The sequence below is a fragment of the Penicillium longicatenatum genome (genome assembly GCF_028827895.1).
Source record: "Penicillium longicatenatum strain IBT 33135 chromosome Unknown contig_2_segment0_segment0, whole genome shotgun sequence".
Classification (NCBI taxonomy): Eukaryota; Fungi; Ascomycota; class Eurotiomycetes; order Eurotiales; family Aspergillaceae; genus Penicillium; species Penicillium longicatenatum.
This window is the reverse complement of record NW_026643120.1, coordinates 4,607,929-4,631,965: the sequence shown is the minus strand read 5'-3', so window position 1 is coordinate 4,631,965 and position 24,037 is coordinate 4,607,929. Positions and strand designations below refer to the sequence as shown.

At 47.3% G+C, this 24,037-nt stretch overlaps 10 protein-coding genes across 10 annotated transcripts; 5 read left to right on the top strand and 5 right to left on the bottom strand.

Moving 5' to 3' along the window:
* Nucleotides 1–33: 33 nt before the first annotated feature.
* N7484_004255 (spherulation-specific family 4 protein) lies at nt 34–1,420 on the top strand (the record flags this gene model as incomplete). The annotated part of the gene is made up of 2 exons (XM_057114675.1): nt 34–766; nt 825–1,420. The coding sequence occupies 2 exons, from the start codon at nt 34–36 to the stop codon at nt 1,418–1,420; spliced, it is 1,329 nt and encodes a 442-aa protein (XP_056974815.1).
* A 405-nt stretch (nt 1,421–1,825) lies between these two features.
* N7484_004254 (cytochrome P450) lies at nt 1,826–3,472 on the top strand (the record flags this gene model as incomplete). The annotated part of the gene is made up of 2 exons (XM_057114674.1): nt 1,826–2,133; nt 2,197–3,472. 2 exons carry the CDS (start codon nt 1,826–1,828, stop codon nt 3,470–3,472), a joined length of 1,584 nt encoding a protein of 527 aa, XP_056974814.1.
* A 77-nt stretch (nt 3,473–3,549) lies between these two features.
* On the bottom strand, nt 3,550–5,136 carry N7484_004253 (uncharacterized protein; the record flags this gene model as incomplete). Its single annotated transcript, XM_057114673.1, has 3 exons — nt 3,550–4,121; nt 4,181–4,863; nt 4,934–5,136. The coding sequence occupies 3 exons, from the start codon at nt 5,134–5,136 to the stop codon at nt 3,550–3,552; spliced, it is 1,458 nt and encodes a 485-aa protein (XP_056974813.1).
* A 1,685-nt stretch (nt 5,137–6,821) lies between these two features.
* On the top strand, nt 6,822–7,758 carry N7484_004252 (tyrosine-protein phosphatase; the record flags this gene model as incomplete). Its single annotated transcript, XM_057114672.1, has 2 exons — nt 6,822–7,317; nt 7,418–7,758. 2 exons carry the CDS (start codon nt 6,822–6,824, stop codon nt 7,756–7,758), a joined length of 837 nt encoding a protein of 278 aa, XP_056974812.1.
* Nucleotides 7,759–8,407: 649 nt separating this feature from the next.
* Nucleotides 8,408–11,414, top strand: N7484_004251 (uncharacterized protein; the record flags this gene model as incomplete). Its single annotated transcript, XM_057114671.1, has 5 exons — nt 8,408–8,591; nt 8,645–8,651; nt 8,707–8,787; nt 8,844–9,070; nt 9,121–11,414. The coding sequence occupies 5 exons, from the start codon at nt 8,408–8,410 to the stop codon at nt 11,412–11,414; spliced, it is 2,793 nt and encodes a 930-aa protein (XP_056974811.1).
* A 1,698-nt stretch (nt 11,415–13,112) lies between these two features.
* Nucleotides 13,113–13,472, top strand: N7484_004250 (uncharacterized protein; the record flags this gene model as incomplete). Its single annotated transcript, XM_057114670.1, has 2 exons — nt 13,113–13,189; nt 13,358–13,472. The coding sequence occupies 2 exons, from the start codon at nt 13,113–13,115 to the stop codon at nt 13,470–13,472; spliced, it is 192 nt and encodes a 63-aa protein (XP_056974810.1).
* A 1,812-nt stretch (nt 13,473–15,284) lies between these two features.
* On the bottom strand, nt 15,285–17,173 carry N7484_004249 (T6SS phospholipase effector Tle1-like catalytic domain-containing protein; the record flags this gene model as incomplete). The annotated part of the gene is made up of 6 exons (XM_057114669.1): nt 15,285–15,331; nt 15,385–16,176; nt 16,383–16,467; nt 16,521–16,700; nt 16,758–16,862; nt 16,913–17,173. 6 exons carry the CDS (start codon nt 17,171–17,173, stop codon nt 15,285–15,287), a joined length of 1,470 nt encoding a protein of 489 aa, XP_056974809.1.
* Nucleotides 17,174–17,515: 342 nt separating this feature from the next.
* N7484_004248 (MFS transporter) lies at nt 17,516–19,201 on the bottom strand (the record flags this gene model as incomplete). The annotated part of the gene is made up of 1 exon (XM_057114668.1): nt 17,516–19,201. The coding sequence occupies one exon, from the start codon at nt 19,199–19,201 to the stop codon at nt 17,516–17,518; it is 1,686 nt and encodes a 561-aa protein (XP_056974808.1).
* Nucleotides 19,202–20,466: 1,265 nt separating this feature from the next.
* N7484_004247 (cysteine hydrolase family protein) lies at nt 20,467–21,394 on the bottom strand (the record flags this gene model as incomplete). The annotated part of the gene is made up of 4 exons (XM_057114667.1): nt 20,467–20,620; nt 20,676–20,743; nt 20,825–20,999; nt 21,168–21,394. 4 exons carry the CDS (start codon nt 21,392–21,394, stop codon nt 20,467–20,469), a joined length of 624 nt encoding a protein of 207 aa, XP_056974807.1.
* Nucleotides 21,395–22,164: 770 nt separating this feature from the next.
* N7484_004246 (uncharacterized protein) lies at nt 22,165–23,597 on the bottom strand (the record flags this gene model as incomplete). The annotated part of the gene is made up of 3 exons (XM_057114666.1): nt 22,165–23,334; nt 23,389–23,463; nt 23,529–23,597. The coding sequence occupies 3 exons, from the start codon at nt 23,595–23,597 to the stop codon at nt 22,165–22,167; spliced, it is 1,314 nt and encodes a 437-aa protein (XP_056974806.1).
* Nucleotides 23,598–24,037: the final 440 nt, after the last annotated feature.

Below are 24,037 nucleotides of genomic sequence, written 5' to 3'. Positions count from 1 at the left end.
CGTTTTTCTTTCGTTGTGGGCAGTGCCCTGACTATGGCCTCCGTTGCCTTATCCGCTGCTTGTGCCGCACCGGTGTCGTTGTCGGCGGTGTCGGCGGTATCAGATGACTCTTCTGACGATTTGCCAATTGCGCACTCTCATGGGCATTCTCATGGACATGGACACTCTCATAAGCCCTCTCCGGTGGCCTCTCAAGATGTCTCTCCCGAGGCTGCCTGGACGACCTACGCCACAGTGTTCGAGACTTCTGTCGCCACGGTTTATGAGACATACATCATTACGGTGACTCCGACCATCACACCAGTGGCCGAATCTACCTTTTCACCAGCGGCCGAATCTACCATCTCATCGGCGGCCGAATCTACTTTCTCACCAGTGGCTGAATCCACCTTCTATACAGTGGCTTCCTTCACTTCTGAATCTTCTGCTATCTTCACCGCGGCACCTTCTTCTACTTTCTCGACGGTGTATTTCTCTACGACCTCTACCTCTGCATGGTCTTTCACCTCCGAGGTTGCTTCCTCTTTCTCCACGGCAACTTCTACAATCGCCTCTTCCTCTACTGCATCTTCATCTACCGCATCTTCTGCGGCTTCTTCTGCGACCGCTTCATCCACGGCTTCCCCATCCACTTCTATCCTACTGCCGCTTTATATCTGGCCCACTGATAACACCACCTGGGCCCCCGTCTACGAAGCCGCAGCTGGACACCCCGATATCGAGTTCAAGGTCATTGTCAACCCCGACAGCGGCCCAGGCGATACTAGTAAGAAAGCACTGAAAACCATTTGCCCTACTATATTTGCTAACATGAATCACTCCAGCCTACCCAGAAGCGGCATACATTGCGGGTATTGCGCAGTTGAACAGCTATGACAATGTCGTGGTCCTCGGATACATCCCAACAGAATATGGTACCCGTTCTGCCTCGGATGTTGAGAGTGACATCTCCACTTACAGCGGCTGGTCTGCATACACGGCGAAGAACATCACCGTCTCCGGCATTTTCTTCGACGAAGCACCGAGAACCGACGATACCTCCTTGATTTCATACATGACCGAGGTCGCAGACAATGCCAGATCCTCTAACCTAGACTTTATCGTCTTCAACCCTGGTACCAAGCTAGAGGAGGGCGCGGTAAACGGATACTTTGATGCTGCAGACTTGATCGTTGAATTTGAAAACTCCTATGATGCTTGGATCGATGCTGTGCCGGCGGACGAGTTTTCTTCTACGGAGGACTATTCCAAGGATGCGGTTCTCTTGTACAGTGCGCCCACTGATGCAAACTACGAGACTGTTATCAAGGAAGCGAAGGATATGGGTCTTGGTGCTGCGTATTTGACCAACACTGTTGACTATAAGTCTGCTGATACCGTTCTGAAGGTGACAGCCGCTATGGTTTCGGCTTCCGACTAGGTTTAGACTGGGCCAACTCTCTGAGTGGTTTCATTGTGACCTCGTATGTTCATTTTGGACTTTTTGACTGAGATTTGAAGAATTTATAAATTGAATAGATATCTGTTTCGGTCCATACGATTATATATTCCAATAAAAGAAAGGATTTATCATTTGCTCATTTACATTGGTTCGATTCAAACCTTCCATGAGAGTACTCTACCCCAGCGTTGCCCCCCACTCTTGACCTCGTATCTTGAACTTAGCTGTCGTGCACCCCATCTCCGACGGTGTTGCCCATCAACTCCGCCGGAGATCAATCGAGGGTATCCTAGCTACGAAGAGCAGAAGGTTACTTAAATCGTTGATGTTCAGGTAAATCCCAAAATCAAAGATCTCTGCTATCATTCACCTTCGATACGTAAAATGGGCGTTCTAAAACTTTTCATCTCCCCATGGATAGCCTGTACAGTACCGATATGGTTCATCCTATACTACACAATCCCATACTTCACAAGCTACAAAAGCCTTTCCCGGGTTCCGGGCCCATTCCTGGCCAAATTCAGCAATCTATGGGTTGGATACAGTGCTCGACGAGGAAAGAAGTTCGCAGCCGTTGACAGCGCGCACCGAAAATACGGCAAGGTTGTACGAATCGGATTCAATCATGTTTCCATCGCAGATGAACGGGCCCTCAATGTGGTATATGGGCATGGAAATGGGTTTCTGAAAGAGTGAGAAATGAATCTGATAGTAACCTATACTGGATTAAGACCTTATTAACGAGGTGCATCAAGCCACTACTATGAAGCTTTCATCGCCCGTACTCCCGGTATGTTCAATGTTCGCGACCGGGCAGAACATACACGCAAACGCAAAATCATCTCGCATGCATTCTCACCGAAATCCGTGGCTGCTTTCGAGCCTCACATGGCTGCCAATCTACAGCGATGGGTTATACAGCTAGACCGCATTGCAGGTATGGGACCGAAATCAACGTCCCTTGACGGTAGCCCAGGTACCTTCGCCAGATTCAACGCTATGCCCTGGTTCAGCTACCTCGCCTTCGACATTATTGGGGACCTGGCATTTGGATCTCCATTCGGGATGGTGAATAAAGGCAAGGATGAGACAGAGGTGCAGCTTGTACCCGGGGGCCCCATGTCCACCGCTCCAGCCGTCGAAGTCCTGAATAGACGTGGAGAGGTCTCGTCTACTCTTGGCCTTCTCCCGGCTTTGCGTCCTTGGGCAAAGTATCTACCGGATCCCTTCTTCACGAAGGGTATTGCGGCCGTTGAGAACCTGACTGGAATTGCGGTTGCGGCCGTTGCTTCGCGGTTAGATGCAGCGGAGAAGGGGCAAATCGATACACGAAATGACATCCTGTCTCGATTATTGCAGGCCAAGGATGCTAACGGGAACCCGATGGGCCGGGAGGAACTTACGTCTGAAGCACTTACACAGCTAATTGCTGGTTCCGACACGATCTCCAATACCTCTTGTGCGGTGTTTTATTGGATTCTTCATGGCGAGCGTTGTGCCCCCGGGACTATTGTTCCCCGACTACGAGAAGAGCTTGATCAAGCCATTGGTGACCAGCCGGAAATTGCCTCATACAGCCAAGTGAGAGATCTACCATTCTTACGTCGCTGTATTGATGAAGGGATGCGGTTACACTCTACTTCTGCTATTGGCCTTCCTCGTCTTGTCACTGATAATGGGTCTGGCGTGGAATTTGATGGATATTTTTTCCCGCCTGGAACTGTGCTTTCTGTTCCTTCTTATACTATACATCATATGGCGGAAATTTGGGGAGATGATGTGGAGGAATTCAGGCCTGATCGTTGGTTGAATCTGACACCGAGACAGAAGATCGGGTTTAATCCTTTCTCTTATGGTCCGCGTGCTTGTGTTGGGCAGAATGTCGCGATCATGGAGTTGCAGTTAATTATTGGGACATTGTTCCACCGGTATGAGTTTACCTTGTACCAGTCGACGATAGAGTCTCATGAGGGATTTTCGAAGAAGCCCAAGGAATGTCTCTCTGGGATTAGATTGAGGAGCAGGGTTTAGGGCAGCGTGTTTATAAGATAGCATGATACAAGGTAAACGGCATATCATTAGGAAATTTAGCAAACGAATTATATATATCAAGCCGCATTGCCAAAGAACATATCTTCAAGAGATGGAAACTCCTGCTCGAGATTCATACTCCAGTCACTTTCCATCCACGATCTTGGATTCTCTGCTGTGGGTGGAGCGAAAGTCTCGGTACTATCAGCTCCATCTATGAAAGAGTCCAACTCACTCCCATTGACATGCTGCTTGATGACATTCAAAGACCACCGACTCACAGGCTCAGCCTTCCCTCCGCGCTGGATGTGAGATATAGCCCGCTCCATGAGCCCAATAGTCTCGCCGATATTGACCACATGGCTAACAAACTCGGCCAAAGTGACCATCGCAAATGAGCAGAGGAGATTCTCGTATGCTGGATGGATGCAGGTTGTGAGATCAGACATGGAGAGAAAAAGGACCAAAATCTGGTTTGAGTGATGAATCGCAAATCTGATAAATGCAAGAGCATTATCTGCTTCCGGCCTGATTCGTGTGCTGCTGGAGTTTCCTGGTTGAGATTCGTGGATGTGCTGCAGTGTGCGGCGAGCGAGGATCAGGTAAGTGCAGGAATAGGCAAAACGCAAAGGCTCGGATGAGTCAAGATCTAGATGCCAGAGCTCCGATTTAGTTTGAATGTGTTTTGAAAGAGCCTTGAGGACATACTGTAGATATGTTCTTGCGACTTGCATAGTTGTTCGATCTCAGGCCAGGCTGGAACCTCCTTCTGAATCACGTTCGAACTAACCAATTCCCATAGTTTTCGATAAAGATACACGCCAGCCAGCACTAGCTCATCTCGGGAGTTATAAGATGGGAATTCGAGAATCTTTGCACATTGATCAAAGTATTGTCCAGAAATAACAGGTGGTCGACCAGAGCCAACGGAGAATCTGGGCCATATTAGCTTCTTCAAAACAGACCTCACTATCTTGCTGACATACTGTAGCTGACACAAGCAAATCAAGTTCCAGGTACGCAAGATCTCCCGCGCGCGTGCCTGTTCCTGAATATTTCTCGTCTGCAGTAGCTGCCCAAAAGAAGTCGTGATCATAACCTGCATCGCCGCTGTACCGCTCAAAAGCCATGAATTGCCATGGTCATGATCTCTGGTCGGCCTTAAGTCCCACATAGAGCAAACCAGCATTGCTTGAATCGTATCCAGGGAAACAGCAGATGCACATTGGGACCGGCCTAACAGTCCATGAACGTGGCGGTATAACGCGTGATGTGTTGGCGAACCGTGCAATGATGGGGTTATATGGAGACCGGCAAGGATACAAGTACCAAATAGAAGGGGGGATTTGGTTCGTAGATCTGTTAAGTCGGTGTTCAAAAATAGCCAGCGACTCGATAGCTTTGAAAATCTAGAAGACGGTGAGCTTTGTTTGTATGGTACTTCTAGTACAGATGCCCTACCCTTTTAGGAGTGAAAAGGCTGTGTTCTCCGAAACGATCCCATTTACGATGACATCCTCTAAGAGATCTTGGATCTGCCGTGGCTGTCGATGTAAGGTGATATTCTCTCGGATTTCTTGGATAAGGCTCATGGGAGCATCGCGGGCAGTTCTCTCCGCGCTAGACTGCGCTGTCTGATAATAGATTAACAAAATTGGCTCCATGTTTAGTGTCATTCAGTGGTCCGATATTCTCACCTCCGGTATACTGAGGTTTAGGCCGACAGGCTGTGCAGATAATGAAGCTTGAATATCTGCCAAAGAAGTCTCAACGGCACGAAGTCTTTTTTCCAATGTTTTACTTTCTTTCTTAGTAAAGAAGAGTTGTTTGTAACGCGAAAGGATCAGAACACACCTATTGTGATAGTCATGCCGAAGCTCAATTTCAGTTTCACTCCCCGTTGGTATATGCGCACCAGTGTTCTGAACCACTACGGGAAACGAGCATTTTATCCTAAAACGACATCAGCACCTGCATACGACTATCTTTTACGAGGCTGAATACCCAAGTATCTCACAACGATGGCATCCATCTAAAGTGCTAGAATTGATCTCGCACCGTGTTTTTAACCGGCGACAAGCCTCGCATGAGCGCGCTTTACTGGGCTTTACCGGCTCGGATGATCGCGATGGTCGTCTTCGCTTGGTAACTCGGTCCGTTGAGGTCATATTGTGCTGAGATGGAACTCATGTTTCGGAAATCGTAGCCGCGATAAGCAACTTAAACTGTTTCCCCACTCTTGGAAGCAGTGATGGTCATGCCGACATAATTCCCTGAGGATTGTTTAACATTATTTAAGGCCCTGAGTAATAAGCAGCGGTGCATCGGCCTATTGAAGTCGAGACCGAGAAATCCGCAGAAGATGATTGGCCTGAAAACCGCCTACCCCCACTTTTGGAAGGGATGGAGTATGCAGCTGTGATGGTACAGATGTATTGCTACATTGCCCAAATACGAAGCCAACAACCAACATTGGATAGATTACATGCACATGTGGGCGAAAAGCAGGTTCGATGTCAATGACAATAGAATAGATCACCACTTGCTGCATTCCAGATACTGGAGTATTATCGCAATGGGATGATATTGATTGCCATTGATTAAATATCATAGTGAACCATCACAGTCTCCTTGTAACTTACAGCGAGCTCCTTAGAGCATAACATCTTTTAAACAATAAAAACCGTAAAGCATATTAGTCGCAGCCCAGGGTTAGCTCTTGGTAATTCTAGAAATTCAAGAATTATGCAATGGTAGATAAGATATAGAAAACAAGATCTCTTAGGATAGTAAGTAACTATTCAATTAAAAAAAGGCATTAAAATGCCGAATGTGGTCATGAATGGGAAGAAGCAAATGCGGACTTCAACGAACGGGAAAACAGCTAAAATATTCATCAATGCACTGTGTAGTCTAGTAATCATCCTACGTACGTCGGTGGCGACTTTCCCTCAACGACCCCTAAATCTGAAAATTGCCACCCTTTGTCTTCAAAATTCCACCGTCAAGGACGCCCCACCTGGCACCTGAGCGTCATTAGATAAACTTGAGCGCCTACCAAATCAGGGTCCCCACATCTGTGATCCAGACCCACCAGCGATGACATCGCTTCCCGTTCCTGGCGACCTCATTGGACTTCTGCTCTATTTTCCACCCCCACATTCTGAACCTTTCCCTGCTGGGCAAAACGGCATGGATACTATGACATAGCCTCCAGTGCTTGATTTCTATTGGAATCCCATGGATTTTCCAAAGACCTCGGGACACGTCTCAAAGTCCATAAAACGGATCCTTTGACCCTACAACCTCTACTTCTCTCACTCTCCGCGACATCCAATATTACCCCGCCATGATCGACGCCGAAAATGTCATTGACATATTAAATACCGATATTCGAACCGCCATCCCGGAATCAATCGTCGCGAAGATTATCTCTTTGCCTCCTTTTGTGATCCTGCCCGGCGTGTCCAATTTCCGGGATTTAAGCCATGATAACGAACTGCGCCCCGGATATGTCTACCGCTCTGGCAATATGTCAGACATTGAAGCGAAGGGGAAGTCAATCCTGGCGGAGGACCTAGGCATCACCACCATATTCGACCTTCGGAACCAAGGAGAACGGGAGCGGGCTCCCAGCCCAGAGATTACCGGAATCGAGACCATATGGATGCCCTACGGCAACAGACCAGCCTCACTGAACCTTCTGGATTTCTCACAAGATGAGAGTGCGAAAGGATTTGTGAAGATGTATATGGGAATTTTGAATGCGGCGACGCCTATATTCACCGAAGTCTTTAGTCATATCAGAGATGAACCTAACGATCCTTTTATTTTCCATTGTTCAGGTGAGTACTCACACCGCCAAGTGGCGAATCCATGAGAACCGGGGAGGGGATTATCGAAATGAATTGATTGATCTGGCTAACCTTCTTTGCGCGTCATCAGCTGGAAAAGACCGAACCGGAGTTCTTTCTGCTCTCATCTTACTCCTTCTCGAACGGCCTCATGAAGAAATTATCATAGACTACCTCTATACACGTGTGGGACTGGAGAGTGTGCGCGAGAATTTGACTCAAGCACTCGCTCTTCATGCCGGCACCGATCATTTAAGTCCCGAGGCGAACGGTATGCTTGAGCTTAGTGGCGTTCGGGCGTCGGCTATGGACGCGTTCCTCAAGACGTTCGAGGCCACCTACGACGGCGGCGTCGAAGTATACTTGAACACCCAGCTTGGCTTCTCTTTTGAGGATATTGCGTTGATGCGCAAGAACCTGATGCAATATTAAACATGGACAGATAAACAGAGCAACTAGAATTAGAGACTAAACAGTATTTGCAGCTTTTCGGTACATGGGAATGGCTGGGTAGATGGCCAGTGCATTTAAATCAAGGGATTCATTCCCACTTGCATTTTTCAAATGATTCGCATTCGCATTCGAGATATATTGTATTTAAAATTGAAAGTCATGATGTCTGGGAATTTCCATCTTTTTCCTCGGCAATTTATCAACCCCTTCCCAACGCACTTTTGCATTAAGTAGTACTGCACTTCTACCCCTCTCGAGCTCCACACCGCAGATCATCGCTATTAACCGCCATTCAAATCCAGAGCCGGAGATTCTCTTGTATAATTTCCCCGGGATCAACCCCGTTCGCTACGCAACATTGCTACCGTTGCTTTTTCCCCGCCCGTGAGGGGCTTCCCAGGTGCATTGCGAGGCAATCTTCGTAACAACAATGGCACGATCCATGCCCAGCTTGGCAGTTCAATAAAGAAACCTGCCACAACTTCGAGTCTCCACTTATCCTCCCATCGGTGTTTACCCGAGGTGACAGGGCAAACTTGCAGGATAAATCAAGGCACTCGCCCGGGTCATATCTGGGTGTTGCTTAGCTTTGTCACTCCTCAACACCCTGTGTTCAATCAGTGCCACCATGCGTCTTTGGATGAAGTTGGTACTGGCTGCTCTCCCAGTGACGGTTCAATCTGTGCTAGGACAGCGTGTAGTTGACCTCACTGGAGATGGCTGGACGGTCAGCAGCAAGGCTCTGAACATCTCGGTTCCGGGCCATTTACCCTCGCAAGCGCATCTGGATCTTTATGCTGCCAACGTTATTGGTGAGTGCGGTAATTGATTTACAGAAATAGACCTAGACTGACCATTGCAATAGACGACCCGTTAGTATTACTCCCAACTCTGGCAGTCGCATACTCAACGACTATGCACAAATAGGTACTACGGTCTAAATGATTTTAACTTGCGGTGGATTCCGGAAAATAATTGGACATACACAAGTCACCCATTGGGCGGACTGTAAGTGCATGGAAACTGAGACGAGTGTTTGAATACATGATTGATCATATAAGCAGATCTACTAACTCCAAAGCATCATGGCTTGTATTCAATGGCCTGGATACCTTCGCTACAATTGAGCTGTGCGGAGAGTTTGTCGGTACTACTGACAATCAATTCCGTCAGTACACGTTCGACGTCACCAAGATTGTCAATAACTGCAAGAGCCATCCCTCTTTATCGCTCAACTTTGGCAGCGCACCGAAAATTGCCGACGAGATTGCTAAGAATCCCAACTCCGAAAGTAGGTAATGGTCAAATGTCCTCGTCGACTATTTTTAACTGTTTTTAAAGAGTGGCCCTATGGTCCTCAGCAGATATATGAGTTCCCAAACCGCTGGTACATCCGTAAAGAACAATCAGACTTCGGTTGGGACTGGGGGCCAGCCTTTGCTCCCGCCGGCCCATGGAGAGATGCCTACCTCGTGCAGTTTGATCGTGAAGAGAGTATATATGTCCTCAACACCGATCTCGACATCTTCCGTCAGGGACAGATAAACCATCTTGCTCCGGATCAGAGCAACCCCTGGGTGGTGAATGCCAGCATTGATTTCCTTGGGTCACTTCCAAGCCACCCTTCAATGCACATTGAGATCAAGGATGTCGAATCGGGCAAGGTCATCAAGTCAGGCGCCCTCGAGAATGTCCATACATCCGGCCAAAGCATCACAGGAAGTATCACAGTCGCTGCTGATGCGCCCAATCTCTGGTGGCCAACCGGCATGGGCAAGCAAAACCTCTACTATGCTATCATCACAGTGAATGGCGCACAAGAAACTCTCGCCAGTGTCACCAAGCGAACCGGATTCCGCACAATTTTCCTCAACCGCTTGAACATCACAGATGAGCAATTGGCCCAAGGAATTGCACCGGGTGCAAACTGGCACTTTGAAATAAATGGCCAAGAGTTCTATGCGAAGGGCTCAAACTTTATCCCACCAGATGCGTTCTGGCCTAGAGTTACCGAAGAAAAAATGCAACGTCTGTTTGATGCAGTTGTTGCGGGAAACCAAAACATGCTTCGAGTATGGGCATCTGGTGCCTACTCACCAGATTTTATCTACGACATAGCCGACGAGCGCGGTGTCCTCCTCTGGAGCGAGTTCCAATTCAGTGACGCTATGTACCCCATCGATGAATCTTTCCTAGAAGATGTTGCAGCCGAAGTCTCCTACAACGTAAGACGAGTGAACCATCATCCCTCACTCGCCCTATGGGCCGGCGGAAACGAGATTGAAAGTCTCGAGCTACCTCTAATCCAGGAGGCAGATCCCAATCACTACTCCTACTGGGTCGGACAATACGAGCAGCTCTTCATCAGCTTGATTCTCCCGCTGGTCTACGAGAACTCGCGGTCGATTTCTTACATGCCCAGTAGCACAAACAACGGTTACCTGTATGTTAATCTCTCGGCAACCGTGCCAATGGCTGAACGCTATGATAATACCACCGCTGGAGCCTATTATTCAGATACAGACCATTACAACTACGACAGTAGCGTTGCGTTTGATCTCAGCAGCTACCCCGTCGGCCGCTTCGCGAATGAATTCGGTTATCATAGCATGCCAAGTCTGCAAACCTGGCGTCAGGCCGTTGATGAAAAGGACCTGCACTTTAATAGTAGCACGGTCATGCTTCGGAACCACCACTACCCGCCTGGTGGTACTGAGACACACAACTACAAGAACACGTCTATGGGAATGGCTGAGATGACCATGGCTGTGGAACAATACTATCCTATCCCACAAAAGGAAAACTCCGTTGCTAATTTTAGTGCCTGGTGTCATGCGACCCAGCTCTTCCAGGCGGACATGTATAAGAGTGAAATTCAATTTTACCGTCGCGGTAGCGGAATGCCGGAACGTCAGCTCGGTTCTTTATACTGGCAGCTTGAGGATATTTGGCAAGCTCCCACTTGGGCGGGTATCGAGTATGATGGCCGGTGGAAGGTTCTTCACTATGTTGCAAGGGATATTTACAAGCCTGTCATCGTTGCGCCATACTGGAATTATACGACGGGCGATCTTTCCATATACGTCACCTCTGATCTGTGGGACACTGCGCGTGGAACTGTAAACTTGACCTGGGTCGACCTATCTGGAAAGAGCATTCCGGGTAATGCTCATACTCCGATGTCGACGAATTTCACCGTAGGTGGTCTGAACACTACCAAGATCTTTGAGGCGAGTGTCTCGGATTTGGATCTTCCGGATAAGACCGATGCTGTCCTGGTGATGTCTGTGACCGCGCAGGGTCGTCTCCCGAATACGCAGGGTGTGACTGTCTTCAAGCATCACAACCAGTTCACTCCTGTATTTCCGAACGAGATTGCACTGGTGGATCCTCAGGTTGAGGTTTCCCATGATGCAAAGACGGGCCTGTTTACTGTCGAGGCTAAGAATGGGGTGTCCCTTTACACTTGGTTGGATTATCCAGCTGGTGTTGTTGGGTACTTCGATGACAACGCGTTTACACTTCTTCCCGGTGAGAAGAGACAAATCGGTTTCACCGTACAGAAAGATGAAACGGGTGGGAAGTGGATTGAGGGAGTGACGGTCAAGAGTATCTGGGATCAGTCGACAAAATAGACCCCGTTAAGGCCGTTTTGATGATCGGCTGCACGGTTAATCATTTAGTGTAGATCAAATCTAGTCTTTTTTACTCTTGCATATGCTTGCTATGGGCAAAGGTATACCTATGTACTGGATTTCCGTTGACGATCCTTGGTCTAAGTGCTAACCCCCTCGCCGCTTTGACTAAGTAGATCCAAGCACCGCCTTAGGCGTAGTTACTGGTGATTTGCCGCTGTTGCCCAATAAGCACTCACCGATTATACTCGAGGCATCTATTAAGCACAAGCGAGAACGCCTATGACAATAACTATTGAAGTCTTGTTTCACGACAAAGCCGGTTGCTGGCGGGGTGAAACTGCTTTCTTTCTTGATACGCTCTAATCGTATCGAGGACTAAAAGCCGAAAATCTTAGATGTATCCATCTTCCCACCAACGAACTTCTCTAATAAAGGTAATTCTGGCAAGCTTCCACCCTTTTCTAGGACCTTACGACGATACCGACGGCCTTCCCCTCCATCCAACGGGTTTCGCTGGAACCGAGTATTGAACATGATCCGCGAATATGCCCCGCCACACCCCTATATGTCAGATTCCTGGCTTGGTAAAAAGAGTTCTTTGGAGTAAGCCCATAGAAAATAGATGTAGTACCCCGCGGTAGAGTTCCTAAAGAAGTGCGAGAACCTCGCTTGCCTAGATCCCTAGTGGTTATCTTCTCTATAACTGTCTGGCCTAATAAGCGAGGTGCACTCCCTACGCATTCGGTTATATAAGATAGAGAGATCCTCTACTGGGGTTATGCCGTGAATTGTGAGATTATACAAGGCGTAATAGAGTTGGTTTAGTATCAGATATGCTTTGTTAATAGCCTTAGCGGTAATGAGACGTTTAAATAAGTTAATTAGTGGTTTCTCCGCTGGAAGGTGAGTATATAATTTTAGATAGGCCTCTTTCTCTTAAATAGAAGTATATATGTAATACCGTGATAATAAATATAGGATTGACGGTGTCTAGCACTAATACTCTAGGATCTCGCTAGGAATCTTGATAAAATCGTGTTATATACTAGTGCTATATATACTCGCGAAGTGTGTTTAGCTAACTAGATAGTGGATAGTGTGGGTACTGGGCGTGTTCCGAAGCCAACCGAACTTGGTACGCTATCTAACCGCAGATCTTGGGCGAGGCGCCCATGTATATCCATTTTATTTTTCCTGGAATTTCTATTTAGAGCATCTCTTTTAAGATCTCTCTTTAGGAGATTTACATGTATCTAGCAAAGAGTATGGTTTTTTGTTAACACCTGTTCACGCCGCGATGCCAGTCGAACCTCGAGAATAATAACATCATCCAAGTCTCTTTGACAAGCCTACCGAAGGCTCTTTGCCTTCACGCTCTTCCCCCCTTGGTGGTGTAATAAACTTGTCTTCCACTTTTCAAGATAAATAGAAGAGAAGCTACCCGTATGCCTAGACACATATTATTCTCCTAGTAGTAATATGTTACATAGGAACTATTAACAATAACATAAATAGCAACGCCTTCTCTCGGTATGCTCCCTGCATTGCCCCGACATAGGTCCCTTATGCTCTTAGAATTCCTGGCCCCTTGCTAGCTAACTTCTATTATATAAAGAACATTACTCATCCTCCGTCCTTGAGTCTTCTTTTAAATCAAAAGTCTTAGTAAAGTGTTAAGACTACTTAATAGCCATAATGAAGCTCTCCCTGGCCCTTACGTCTCTTAGTCTCTATATCGCGCCAGCGTTCGCAGAGCCAATCGGATGGGTATGGTATGTTTCCCCAATAAGAGGAAAAAAAACTAACAGAATTAGATGATATTGACATCAGACGAGGAAACTTGGGTAGAGACTCCCGAGTCGCAGAAATGTATTGAAAACTGGACGCAGTACGTCTCCCTTCATGCAGGTCCTCTGGATATCCCTACTAATTCCTAAAAGGCAAACTGCTTTGAACGAGATTTACATCAAAGGAAATGTCACTGGTGCAACTATGGAGTGCTTCTTTTATAAGTATATTCTACCCATAACGAGTGATCCTCTTATGCTTAACTAGCAAACTAACTTATCCTAGTGATAGCGAGAAAAACTGCACGGGTCCATCAACCGCCTTAGAAGAGGGGCTACATACGTTTCTAGGAAACTTTTATACCAGTAGCTTCCAGTGCTTAAACTCATGATTAGCTTGAGTCTATTCCTTTATGTATATAAGAGGGCCTTATCATAAAGTATCTAAGTGAGGTAGTATTCTTGTATTTCTTCTCTATGGTATGCGGTTTATGTCTATTTCTAGCATAGGGGGTTTCTCTATAGTTTTCCGTGTACTATACTGCGAATATAAGAACTAAAGATACTACTTGTTTTAAGATAGAGTATTTACTATATTCAGTATCCTAGATCTTCTGATTTTACCTAGCGAGGTAGAGCATGCCACTTTGCGGTTTCTCTATGCACATTCCGGGCAGTTGCATCAATATCTTCCCTAGCCAGAAATAGAATAGATCTACCATAGTTCCACCCAAATGCCGCGACGACTAGAAGTGTAGCTTGATTTGAGCGTGAAATCAAAATTTTATATCTTAGGAGGGCCTGCAGTAAATTGATTGTTGTACTTCGCTACATAGTGGAGAGGTGTACAGTTTCTTGGTCGATCGATGGTTCAAAGACAGAAAGCGAGTATTCCTTCTCTGTGATATCCTCCAGCCCCGCACGAATCTGTCGTGGCTGGGCGGATCGAAAGGTACTTGCTCCTGCGTGAGTTTACGATACCGATCTACCGGAGTATGCGTGAGTTGCATTACCTGCTCAGGCAAATGGTTCAATACGAATGGAGGCTGGGGTGGTTGCTTGTATCCGAGCATGGTGTCTGCTGTTGTGCTTTTGTAAAGACTTTCTAGGTAAGATGATCCGTTCCTTTTTGTGCTCTGTGTTTGACCACTGAGTTCAATGGCAGAAAAGTCAGAAACCAATATCAGAAGAGGAGAAGAGGGAGAGAAATGTACTAGAAAGCGCTAGAGAAGAGATACTTTACATAAGAAAGGAAATTATCCCAGGCTTGCCATGGCTCTTATCACTCCTTTAGGCCTTCCGTCGGTGCTCTTTAACCCTTGTCTAGTCACTTCCCCACCTACTAATCGGGTTAGCCTAGTGAAGTGACGATTAAGGATTTTTTTTTACATGGTATTTATGACTAAATGGAGTTTTTGGATGTCTGTGGTACCTAAATAATTTCCGAAGTTTGCATACTGTACTGCTCACCAACCAGTATAGATTTTGTTGAAGATGAGATATTAAATCTCAAGCCACCGAACGCTATGCCATGAATGATCTGCAACTGGCTCAAATTTGATTAAGAATTCTTAAATGACAACACGAAGCAGTTTCAAGCCTTTTTTGTGGGAAAACAATTAATTTTACAGTCCCACCCAGAAATTCGCGGATCTGTGTAGAGAGAGTTTCATGCATTTAGCCTGAGTGAATGGATATAAAAGCTGGAACTTGAGTCCCGTCTATATTTTCTAATCATCATTGGGTGTCACTTATAGTCATTTAAACATGCCTCGCAGGTCGAGGACGGGAGAAGTTAGAAGTAACCGGCCGGAAAGGCCACACCAAGCGGAATATCTAAGATATCTAGGATGCTGCTTCGGGGATGGCCTGGGAATGGACTAGCTGCTCAGTCAATGGCTCTAAGTAATCAGCAGGATGGGCTGTCAGTGACCAGCCAATCATGATCACCGAGTGCTCACTGAGCCTGAGTCTGAGCTCCCTCGTAAAGCGGCGGCAACCAGAATAGGAAAACCCCACCCATCAAAGAATATCCAAGTATATACAGCTACATATGTACCGAAAATCGTCTCTTTCCTCCTTAAAAACTCCTGCTCTCTTCCAGAAGGGCCTTGTAAAATGGACGACCTTATTGACAAAAGATTAGCAATCTTATCCCATCCCAATGTTTGCATACTCACCTTTACTAAGACGAAGTAATCGTTTCTCATACGGTCCTAAGGGCTCCTCCATCAGGATGGTCTGCAACGGTGCATCCTCTGCAGGTCCAGCATATATCCACCCCCACCGATCATCCTCGAATTTCTCAATAAGCTCCCCCATATCCCCATCCGGATCCTGAACCTTCCGGCTAACCATGGTCCTCACCCTCTCAAGATCCCAAGGCCCTTTCTTCAATAACGCCTTACATTTATACAAACCAACGTCATCATACCCCAAACCACCGAGATCAAGCCTGATCCGCACACTCCGATGAATCCTCTCGTTTGTATTGACCAAGAACCTCGAAGTCATCTTCCCCGTCTCAGGGTCAATCCGCCGATACTGTCCAGGCGTCCGAGTCGTCTTCCCAGCGAGATGATAAAATCCTGTATCAGGCTGGACAATCTCACCCAGACCCCAGGGCCTAACGGGCTTGTGTTCATCGTAAACAGACCTGTCGGCCCACTGTCTCCATTGTTCAGAGTTAGAAGATCCATCGACGTCAGAGCCGTGCGGGTGGTCAAAGAAATAGCGCACGCTCCGCTCAAAAATCTTATCAATTGTGTCGTCGTAGAATGCTACGCCGATGGATGTCAGTTGATCCATCATCCAAGCTAGAGCGATGTTGGCGAGTTCTTGATCTGGGAGACCGCCGCCGACGTTGGAGTGTGCGCCGCAGAACCATACTTGGCGGAGATCGGTATGGACACCGTCTGGTCGTTCCCAGACTGCCGGGGCAAAAGAAGTGCGGTCTTCATCTAGAGCCAGGGCTTGGAAGGCGTATTCGGTTGTGTTTGATAGACGGGTGTCGTAAAATTGGCATGTAGAGTTTGGTCAGTATCGTGGATGAGATTGAGAAGAGTAGGGCACTTATTCTTTTGTGGAGCGGGGGATATGCATTTTCTTTCCAAAATTTGTATTGGGAATGCCTGGGAGTGTCAGATGGAGCTGTGGTAAGGAGGGTTGGGGGAAATACCTAGACTTCCTACGGTCTCCCAAACCGCAATGCAGCGTATCTTGATTAGGTGTCCATCAGGGTTATAGACTCTTGTCAATCCAGCCTATGATTATAGTCAGCATTCTCCTCTTTTAGTATTAGATTTTGTCCTAATACATCTTCTAGGCGACGCTTATACTCCTTCCCACTGTTGGGACGACGAGGCTTGTTTGGAAATGGGATTGTAGGGAATTTATCCTTGTAATCTGAATTCTCCATATTCTCCGCATCTTTGAAGATAGGGTAAATCATCTCCATCCCATCGGAATTAAGCAGGCCCACCGCATCGATGAGCGACTAAAAATAACCATTAGACCAAAACAGCTCGAAAGCCTCATAAGATCTCTCACATACAGCTACACCTCTCGCAGTAAACGCACCACGCGAAAACCCCAATAAGATAATCTCATCGCCAGGCTCATAATTCGTAGCGACAAAACTATATGCTTCCCTGATATTCTAATAATCGTCAGCCTGCAGTTGATGGGGGTGAGTGACCTCGGACGCACCTCGGCAACTCCGGTGCCAAATACCCCACCACTAATCGAGTCCGAGACGCCGCCTGTACTTCCCACGCCGGGATGGTAGTACATGACTTGGCTCTCCCCGTCGAACCCCCGTTTCCGCAGTGAACGGTACACACGAGTCACATTTGTCGGGATGGCTGATGTTTCGTTCGGGTCTTGTGCGGTCGGTCGGTTGTATCCCTTATCACTGTTGACCCAAGTGCCGTCTAGGCACAATATGATGCGCTTGCCATCAAGAGGCATTTTGGACGCGTAACTGGGTAGCGATGGAAGAGGACGTGAGAAATCAGCCAAAGTCCGTCCATATGATCACTTGGGCTCTTTTTAAGCCACAACTAGAGGTATACGAGCCCGTACCTGCGAACCGTGGTGAGGGGAACCGAACGGTGGGGACACGCTTATGTGGACCAATCCAACGTCAGCACCGCGACGAGGTAATGTTTGGAAGGTACAGATGAGCAATAATTGTAGTAAAATGAATTAAATTAATATTAGGTACTTATACGCCATCTATCTACTTCTAATTTCCAACTCTCATTCTTTTATTCTATCCCTCGTCAGCATATTAACAGTCATTCCCCACTCTCAATCACGGCTCAGTTTCACCCTGAGCTGCGCGCCAAAGAAGGAGAAAACATATGGAATGAAAACCATCCCAATTCCAATGAAAGCCAAGAGCCATGACGCCCATTGCAATCCCAGACGATCATACATCTGGGTGATAAACAAAGGGAAAGCGGCACCACCACCAGATCGCAAGAAAACCTTCGCCGCCAACGCCGAAGCAGCATATCTCTGATACGAGTCGATAATATAGGCATTGACACCATAGTAGCACAGAACCATTCCAAAGCCAAAAGCCAGACCAGACGACGCAGGTCCAACCCAGATGATATGCTTATATGAAGTACCACCAAGGATGAAAAAGGCAATTGGAATAAAAGGAGCTCCCCACATAGCAGCCTTCAACCGATCCTCGGGAGTGGGAAGGCGTTGCGCACAGATGCGCTTGAAATCCTTTTCAAAGATCGGAGTAACGAGCAGAGCAAATCCGGCACCAATCAAGATCGGAATGAACATCAATCCGATCTGACCATCGTTGTAGGCATAAAGCTTGCCGAAAATTACCGGGTACGCGAAGAAAAACGCGTAGAGCATGGAGTAGATCAGGACGACGTAAAAGCACATGAGATCGAGAACCGGCTCCGTCATGATCATGGTAATGGGACGGATCAAGTTTGTCCGGATGATATCGTTGAGAGAGGGCTTAGTCTGCTCCTGCTCGGTGATGATGTTTGGGTTTCCAGTTTCCTTGCGAAGCTTCGCGGCGCGCTGTTTGAGAATCACGGGAGCGTATGTCTCGGGGACCAGGCTGATTAGGATCATGAGAACACCTGCGAAGGCCATGTTTGTCCAAAAGAATAGATCTAGTCGACCGGTGCCGACATTAATCCAACCGGCTACGATGGGTCCCAGGACAGGACCACAGTAGGGAGCAGCGGCGAAATAAGCGATGGCCATGCCGCGCTCTTCAAGATTCCAGACATCTGCGATGGTTCCGCCAGCGAGGGACAGTCCGGAACTAGAAAAGACACCGCACAGGAATCGCGATGCCAGTAGGCCACCTATATTTGGCGAGAGCGCACATGGGATCTGGAAGATTGTGTAGAGTGCGAAAGAGACGATATATACGGGTCGGCGACCAATGATCTCTGAGAGGGGAGACCAGAGTAGAGGTCCCACAGCGAAGCCGCAAACCATGATTGAGCAAGTTAAGATGGCAACCTCCAATGATACATTATATTTGTCCTCGATGAGACCCAGGCCACCAGTGACGACTGCTGAACCGTAGGCCACGCATACCACGACAGCTGAGGCGACAAGGGTGATATACCAACGGTATGGACGGGACCAGTTGTGTGGATTCTCGGGATCATCAACTGTAAACGTCACGTAATCGACAGGGTCCTTTGGTCCTTTTTCAACGTCGATGCCTTGACCATTATTCGATGTCTGTGTTGCTGATGAAGTATGGGATCGTAATTGATGTAAGGCCGCTTGTGGAACCAGACCGGTTCTCGTTTCGACGACATATTCGTCGGGGAATTCAGGGTTATTTTGGGGTTCAACATTGGCATAGTTGTAGTCCACTGGTGGAGGAATTTCTGAAATACCGGCATCGTGAAGGGTTTCGCGAGTCTCGACCCTTGACAGATTGAGATGGCCTGAGTCAGGGCTATTTTGGGAGTGAGAGGGTATTGAATCAGCCATGATGTAGATTGTGTAACGGCTCCTGGAATTGAGTGACTTTGAGCTGTCGTACAGATCGATGGGAGATGACGGGTACCAAGATACTTATATACTTCGAGTTCCCTATAGCTTCCATCCTTCAAGTAGAATACAATCACAAATACTCTCAGGCCGACCGATCTCCGAGATATTTCCCAAGATGTCAGGTTCTGGGCCAAGTGGCATCTAATATGATTGGATCGTATTTAGATTCCCGCCCTACAGCGATAAGGTCCGTTACTGTTCGCGTTTAGTTCGGCGAATGGGCGCGGGGGCGAAAATCGGCAGAAGCTCGGTGCCGAGACATTGCCGAGATGTCATTGGCCGTGCTCGGTATGCCGGCACTGATCATAGCTCAAAGCAAGGGGATTTGACGCAGGATTTTACCATTAGGATTGATTCAGGGATGTGGAATTTTGAAAGAAACTAATTAATTCTAGATCGTTCCGCAAACTTTTTCATGCGTGATTTATCTCGTCCTGCGTGTTTCTGTTCTGGTTCAACTGCATGAAATTGACCACATTCGTAAGGTTGTGTAATGCACCAACATTTTCAGCCACTTTTCGACAAATACTATTCTTATCTTCATTTCTTTTGACAATCTTCTTCATCGGGTGTCACCACCTCGGGTCGTGATCGGCTTCCCGATGGATGAGCTGAGCCGTAGTGGACTGATACCACGGATCTGAAAGATGACAGTTCCGTCTGACGAATCGCTATCTACGGACGAGCTTCCTTCCAGGTTTTCTATCAACGTCGCCAAGGCTCGTCCATTGATCTGGTCATCGTAATCTAACTTAAATGATCAGTATCGCAACACGTGTTTTATACATCTCGTCAATCCTGGGAAAGAATCGTAGTGGGGCATATGATGAAGTAGGAAATACCCACCAACGTCTCTTTCTATGACCCACTGACATGGGTCCATGTTCAAAGAAGTTAGTGTATGCTAATTTCGACGAGTGTGGTGCTTTAATAACAGTTGGAAGTTGCAAGCACGCGCGTTCAGTCATATAGCCGGATGGTAAATTGGGCTTGCTATAGACAGGTTGACTGGCTTCCATGAGGGTAAAGAATAATCTTCCATCTGAAAAAGAAAACAGAGTCATCACCCCCCGGCATCGCATGCGGGGCCATTGGAGGCTCAGGGAAATGAAGTTCCTTCGGGCTTTACTCGGTTGATCACGGGAGCTGATGGTTGTTGACGAGGTATCCATGGATGCACCTCCTTGCTCGGGACGACGCTATTAATATGCCACCTTTGACCGCGACAGGGCATCGATTGCCTGCTCCACTGTAATGACATTTAGTGGCATCTTTGGAAGAATTCCCTGTAAGATTGCATCATAGATCATTGCAGCGTCACTTCCCATCTCAATTGTGTTGTTTGCAATGACGTATCTAATCTTCATTAGCGGTGTCTAAGCGTCCAACATCGCCAGATTAAAACACTCACACATTGAAGTCAAGATCAAAAAGGCGTTGGGCTGTGGTGAGCACGACACCAGACGTTCGAAGGCCCGACTATTCAGGTTCATCTGTTAGAATCAATGGATGGGTTGACCCTAGCTGTTGCAATGGATGTAGAAAGGAATGCGGGCGTACCAAGACAACCGTGTTAATTTTGTGATTGCGCAGGATTTGAACTAATGTGTTTTCTGCCCCCGCATAGTACCGTGTTTTTTGCAAAACAACGTCGTAATCAGATAATGGCTTAAAGGCTTGGTAGAGATGTGATTCCACGTCAGACTCTGTTATGTTCCCAAGATCTGAAATGGTGCTACGAAAAGGTGAACATGTAGAGATCTCGGGCATGAGAGAATTAGAGGTATATAGGCGGCTGAAAATGCTGATTGGAGGTGGGGATTGTTTGTGAACGCTATGCGTATGGCTGTCAGTCATGGGCGAATATTGAAGAGCAGGTTTTGGCCGGTGCGACACAACTCACGCGTCAATCCATTTCGCAGTGTTCTTGATGAATGCTTGTCCCTGTGAGGTTGCGTTGATACTTCCCACGAAAGCATTGATCAGATCCAGATTCAGTACGGCGTAGTGAGGTCCAAAACTTAGTGAAGAACTCGTGACCGTTGAAGGTGTTGAATTCGAATATCCGATGGCGGTAGAATCAACAAAGCAGGGCGCAAGGGCAAGAAATGCCCACGCAAGAAACTCCATTGTGACTGGTCATTTCTGACGTTTTGCTGGATTTAAAATGCTATTTATCGGGGGATGTAATCCAGGGCAATGGTTGTAATTATATCCGCTGAGCACCTCTTCATGCAACAATTACGTAGAGATCGGCAATGATCGGCACCCAGTGGATATTGATAGAACCGAGATTTGGAATAGCTCGCTCAACTCTCGAAAAAGCTACGTGTAGTTAGTGTCGAAATCGATTTGTTCTGAACAAAATCGTCGAGCGATAATGCTACTATCAGCATGCCCCAGCATTGGAGAGTGGCACCCAGGTCAGTCGTGTAGGACGGGATGTATAGACTGGCAAACGTCGCTCAGAGCAAAACCCCGTCTAAAAGCAGTCATATAAAAAAGACGAAAGGGACCTTCTAGATTGAACGCTTTGATTTAACTTATTAAACATTGACCAAGACGAGCTCGAAGACTCGTTCAATCTATCTAAGCCGTATATACATTGCCAAACTGTGAAATAGTGGTCGCTGATTTCGAGGTGAAGCAAATGCAGCAATTCACAATGTTACTTCTATGTGCTCGATGATCTTAGGCCAGCTGCTACGACCCCTTCATCAACCTAGCTTGCCTCTATGAAGTCGAAATTCTTCAGATCTGATTGTTGTTATTCGTTGACAAAACAGTCAGAGCGAAAAGGCCTAGCAAAAAGCTTCACTCCTTGAAAGTTGGAGTGCATACTGTACCCTTAGTATTTAATTTTCCATTTCATTTCTCCACTGTGCATAGAGAGGATCATTTTATCGCCACTTATTGTTGAAAACTTTCCCATCCACATAGTTCACCAACTCTTTCACAGGCGGAAGATAATCTCGGTCACCCCCGAAAAGCATACCGTGACGCAACACCTTGCGATAATTCTTTCCGGGTGATACCTTACCCAGAACATAAGGTTCACGAGTCTCAACCCGGGTTGGAACAGGAATGGAGCGACCGACCACCGCCTCCATACCTTGCCAGGCAAAGGTAATAGCTTCTTTCGTACCGCCTGGAATCCCCGCCTCATCTAACATCATAATCCGGGTATGAGGATAACGCTGTTGAATGAAGGCAGCGATGTTCGGATTATAAGCACCACCGCCACACATGAAGATCTCAGCAATCTCAAGGTCCTGAGGCGCATATCGATGGTAGTGATCCACGATGGCCTGCGCTGTGACACGAGTTATAGTAGCAACAACATCATCCGGCTTGAGTCCCTTGGCCTCTGCCTTTTGGATCAACACGTGGGCAAGCGTATCACGAAATACTTCGCGGCCGGTTGTCTTTGGTGGTTTTAAGGAAAAATACGGGTGACTTAAGAAATCATCCACTAGTTCCTGGTCGACAATGCCACGGGTACCCATCTCACCGTCCTTATCATATTCACGCTCTCCATTTGTATAGTGCCTCACGACAGCGTCAATAAACACATTTCCGGGGCCAGTGTCAAAGTCATAGCAAGCATCTACACCACCATGTGTATCGGGAGGAATAAAGCAAACGTTGGCTATGCCGCCAATATTTTGACAAGCACGTAGCTTGGTCGGATGGTGCAGCACCAGTGCATCAAAGAAGGCAATTAATGGCGCGCCTTGACGCCCCGCTGCCTGATCACTAACACGAAAGTCGGTCACGGAGGTGATGCCTGTACGAGAGGCCAGAAAGGTTCCTTCTGCCATCGTCAGGGCACTTCGGGTTTCACCAGGCTCTGGCATGGAAAGAAGCCAAATGGTTTGACCATGAGACCCCAGGACATCGATCGTGTTAATATCGATATGGTAGTCCTTACAAAATTGGTGTACGGCAGATGCGAAGGTCTCCCCCAAAATCACATTGACCTCCGAGAGCTCTGAAGGCGATGTTTTGTTGTGCAGGATCATGTTCATCACGCGTTTCTTGATCACCGGTTCTAAAGGAACTTCGCCATACTAAACCAGGAGTTGGTCGATGATCCTCACGGGAAGCTCGCAGATGGTGCTTACCTGTAATAACTCGAAATGCATCGCCGAGTCCGGTGTCTCCTGGCGAAAACGACAAAGGGCGCAGTCTATACCATCCTATATGGTTCATTGTGAGCGTCAAACCCCTTGGGTACGCAGAATTCAATCAACCAAGAATTTACCATGGATGTCCCACTATTCAGTCCGAGGACTGTCATGTCTAGCGCATATTCAATTCCGGAGGATCCCATGGTGGGCAGGGAGAGTATATGGAACAGAAATGGGAGGATTTAGACTAAGTCCAGGAGAAGAGAAAGCTTTAAAAGAAGCCAGTCGAGTCATTAAACTGCGTTTCATGATGCAACATAGGAACCAGTGGATCCAGATCCCTGAACAGCTCCAAGTATGAATCTAAATTTTGATCTGATTACCGTGAATGGTCAATGGTCATGGACCCGCTTCAAGGGGTAATCGGTAAAACGCCTAATCGGCCTGATTGGCCAAATCAACGGAAGAGCCAAATGGCGGAAATCCAGGTAAAATGGCTACGCGCTTCAAGGTGGTTCCTCCCCGCGCTTCTCCAGTCTCGGTCGGACTCGCCCCCTTGGCACCATCCCATTCCCGACGCGACACTACTCCGTACTGGGGCTGGGACCCATATAAAGGACTAGGCTGTTACATCGCGCTGCTT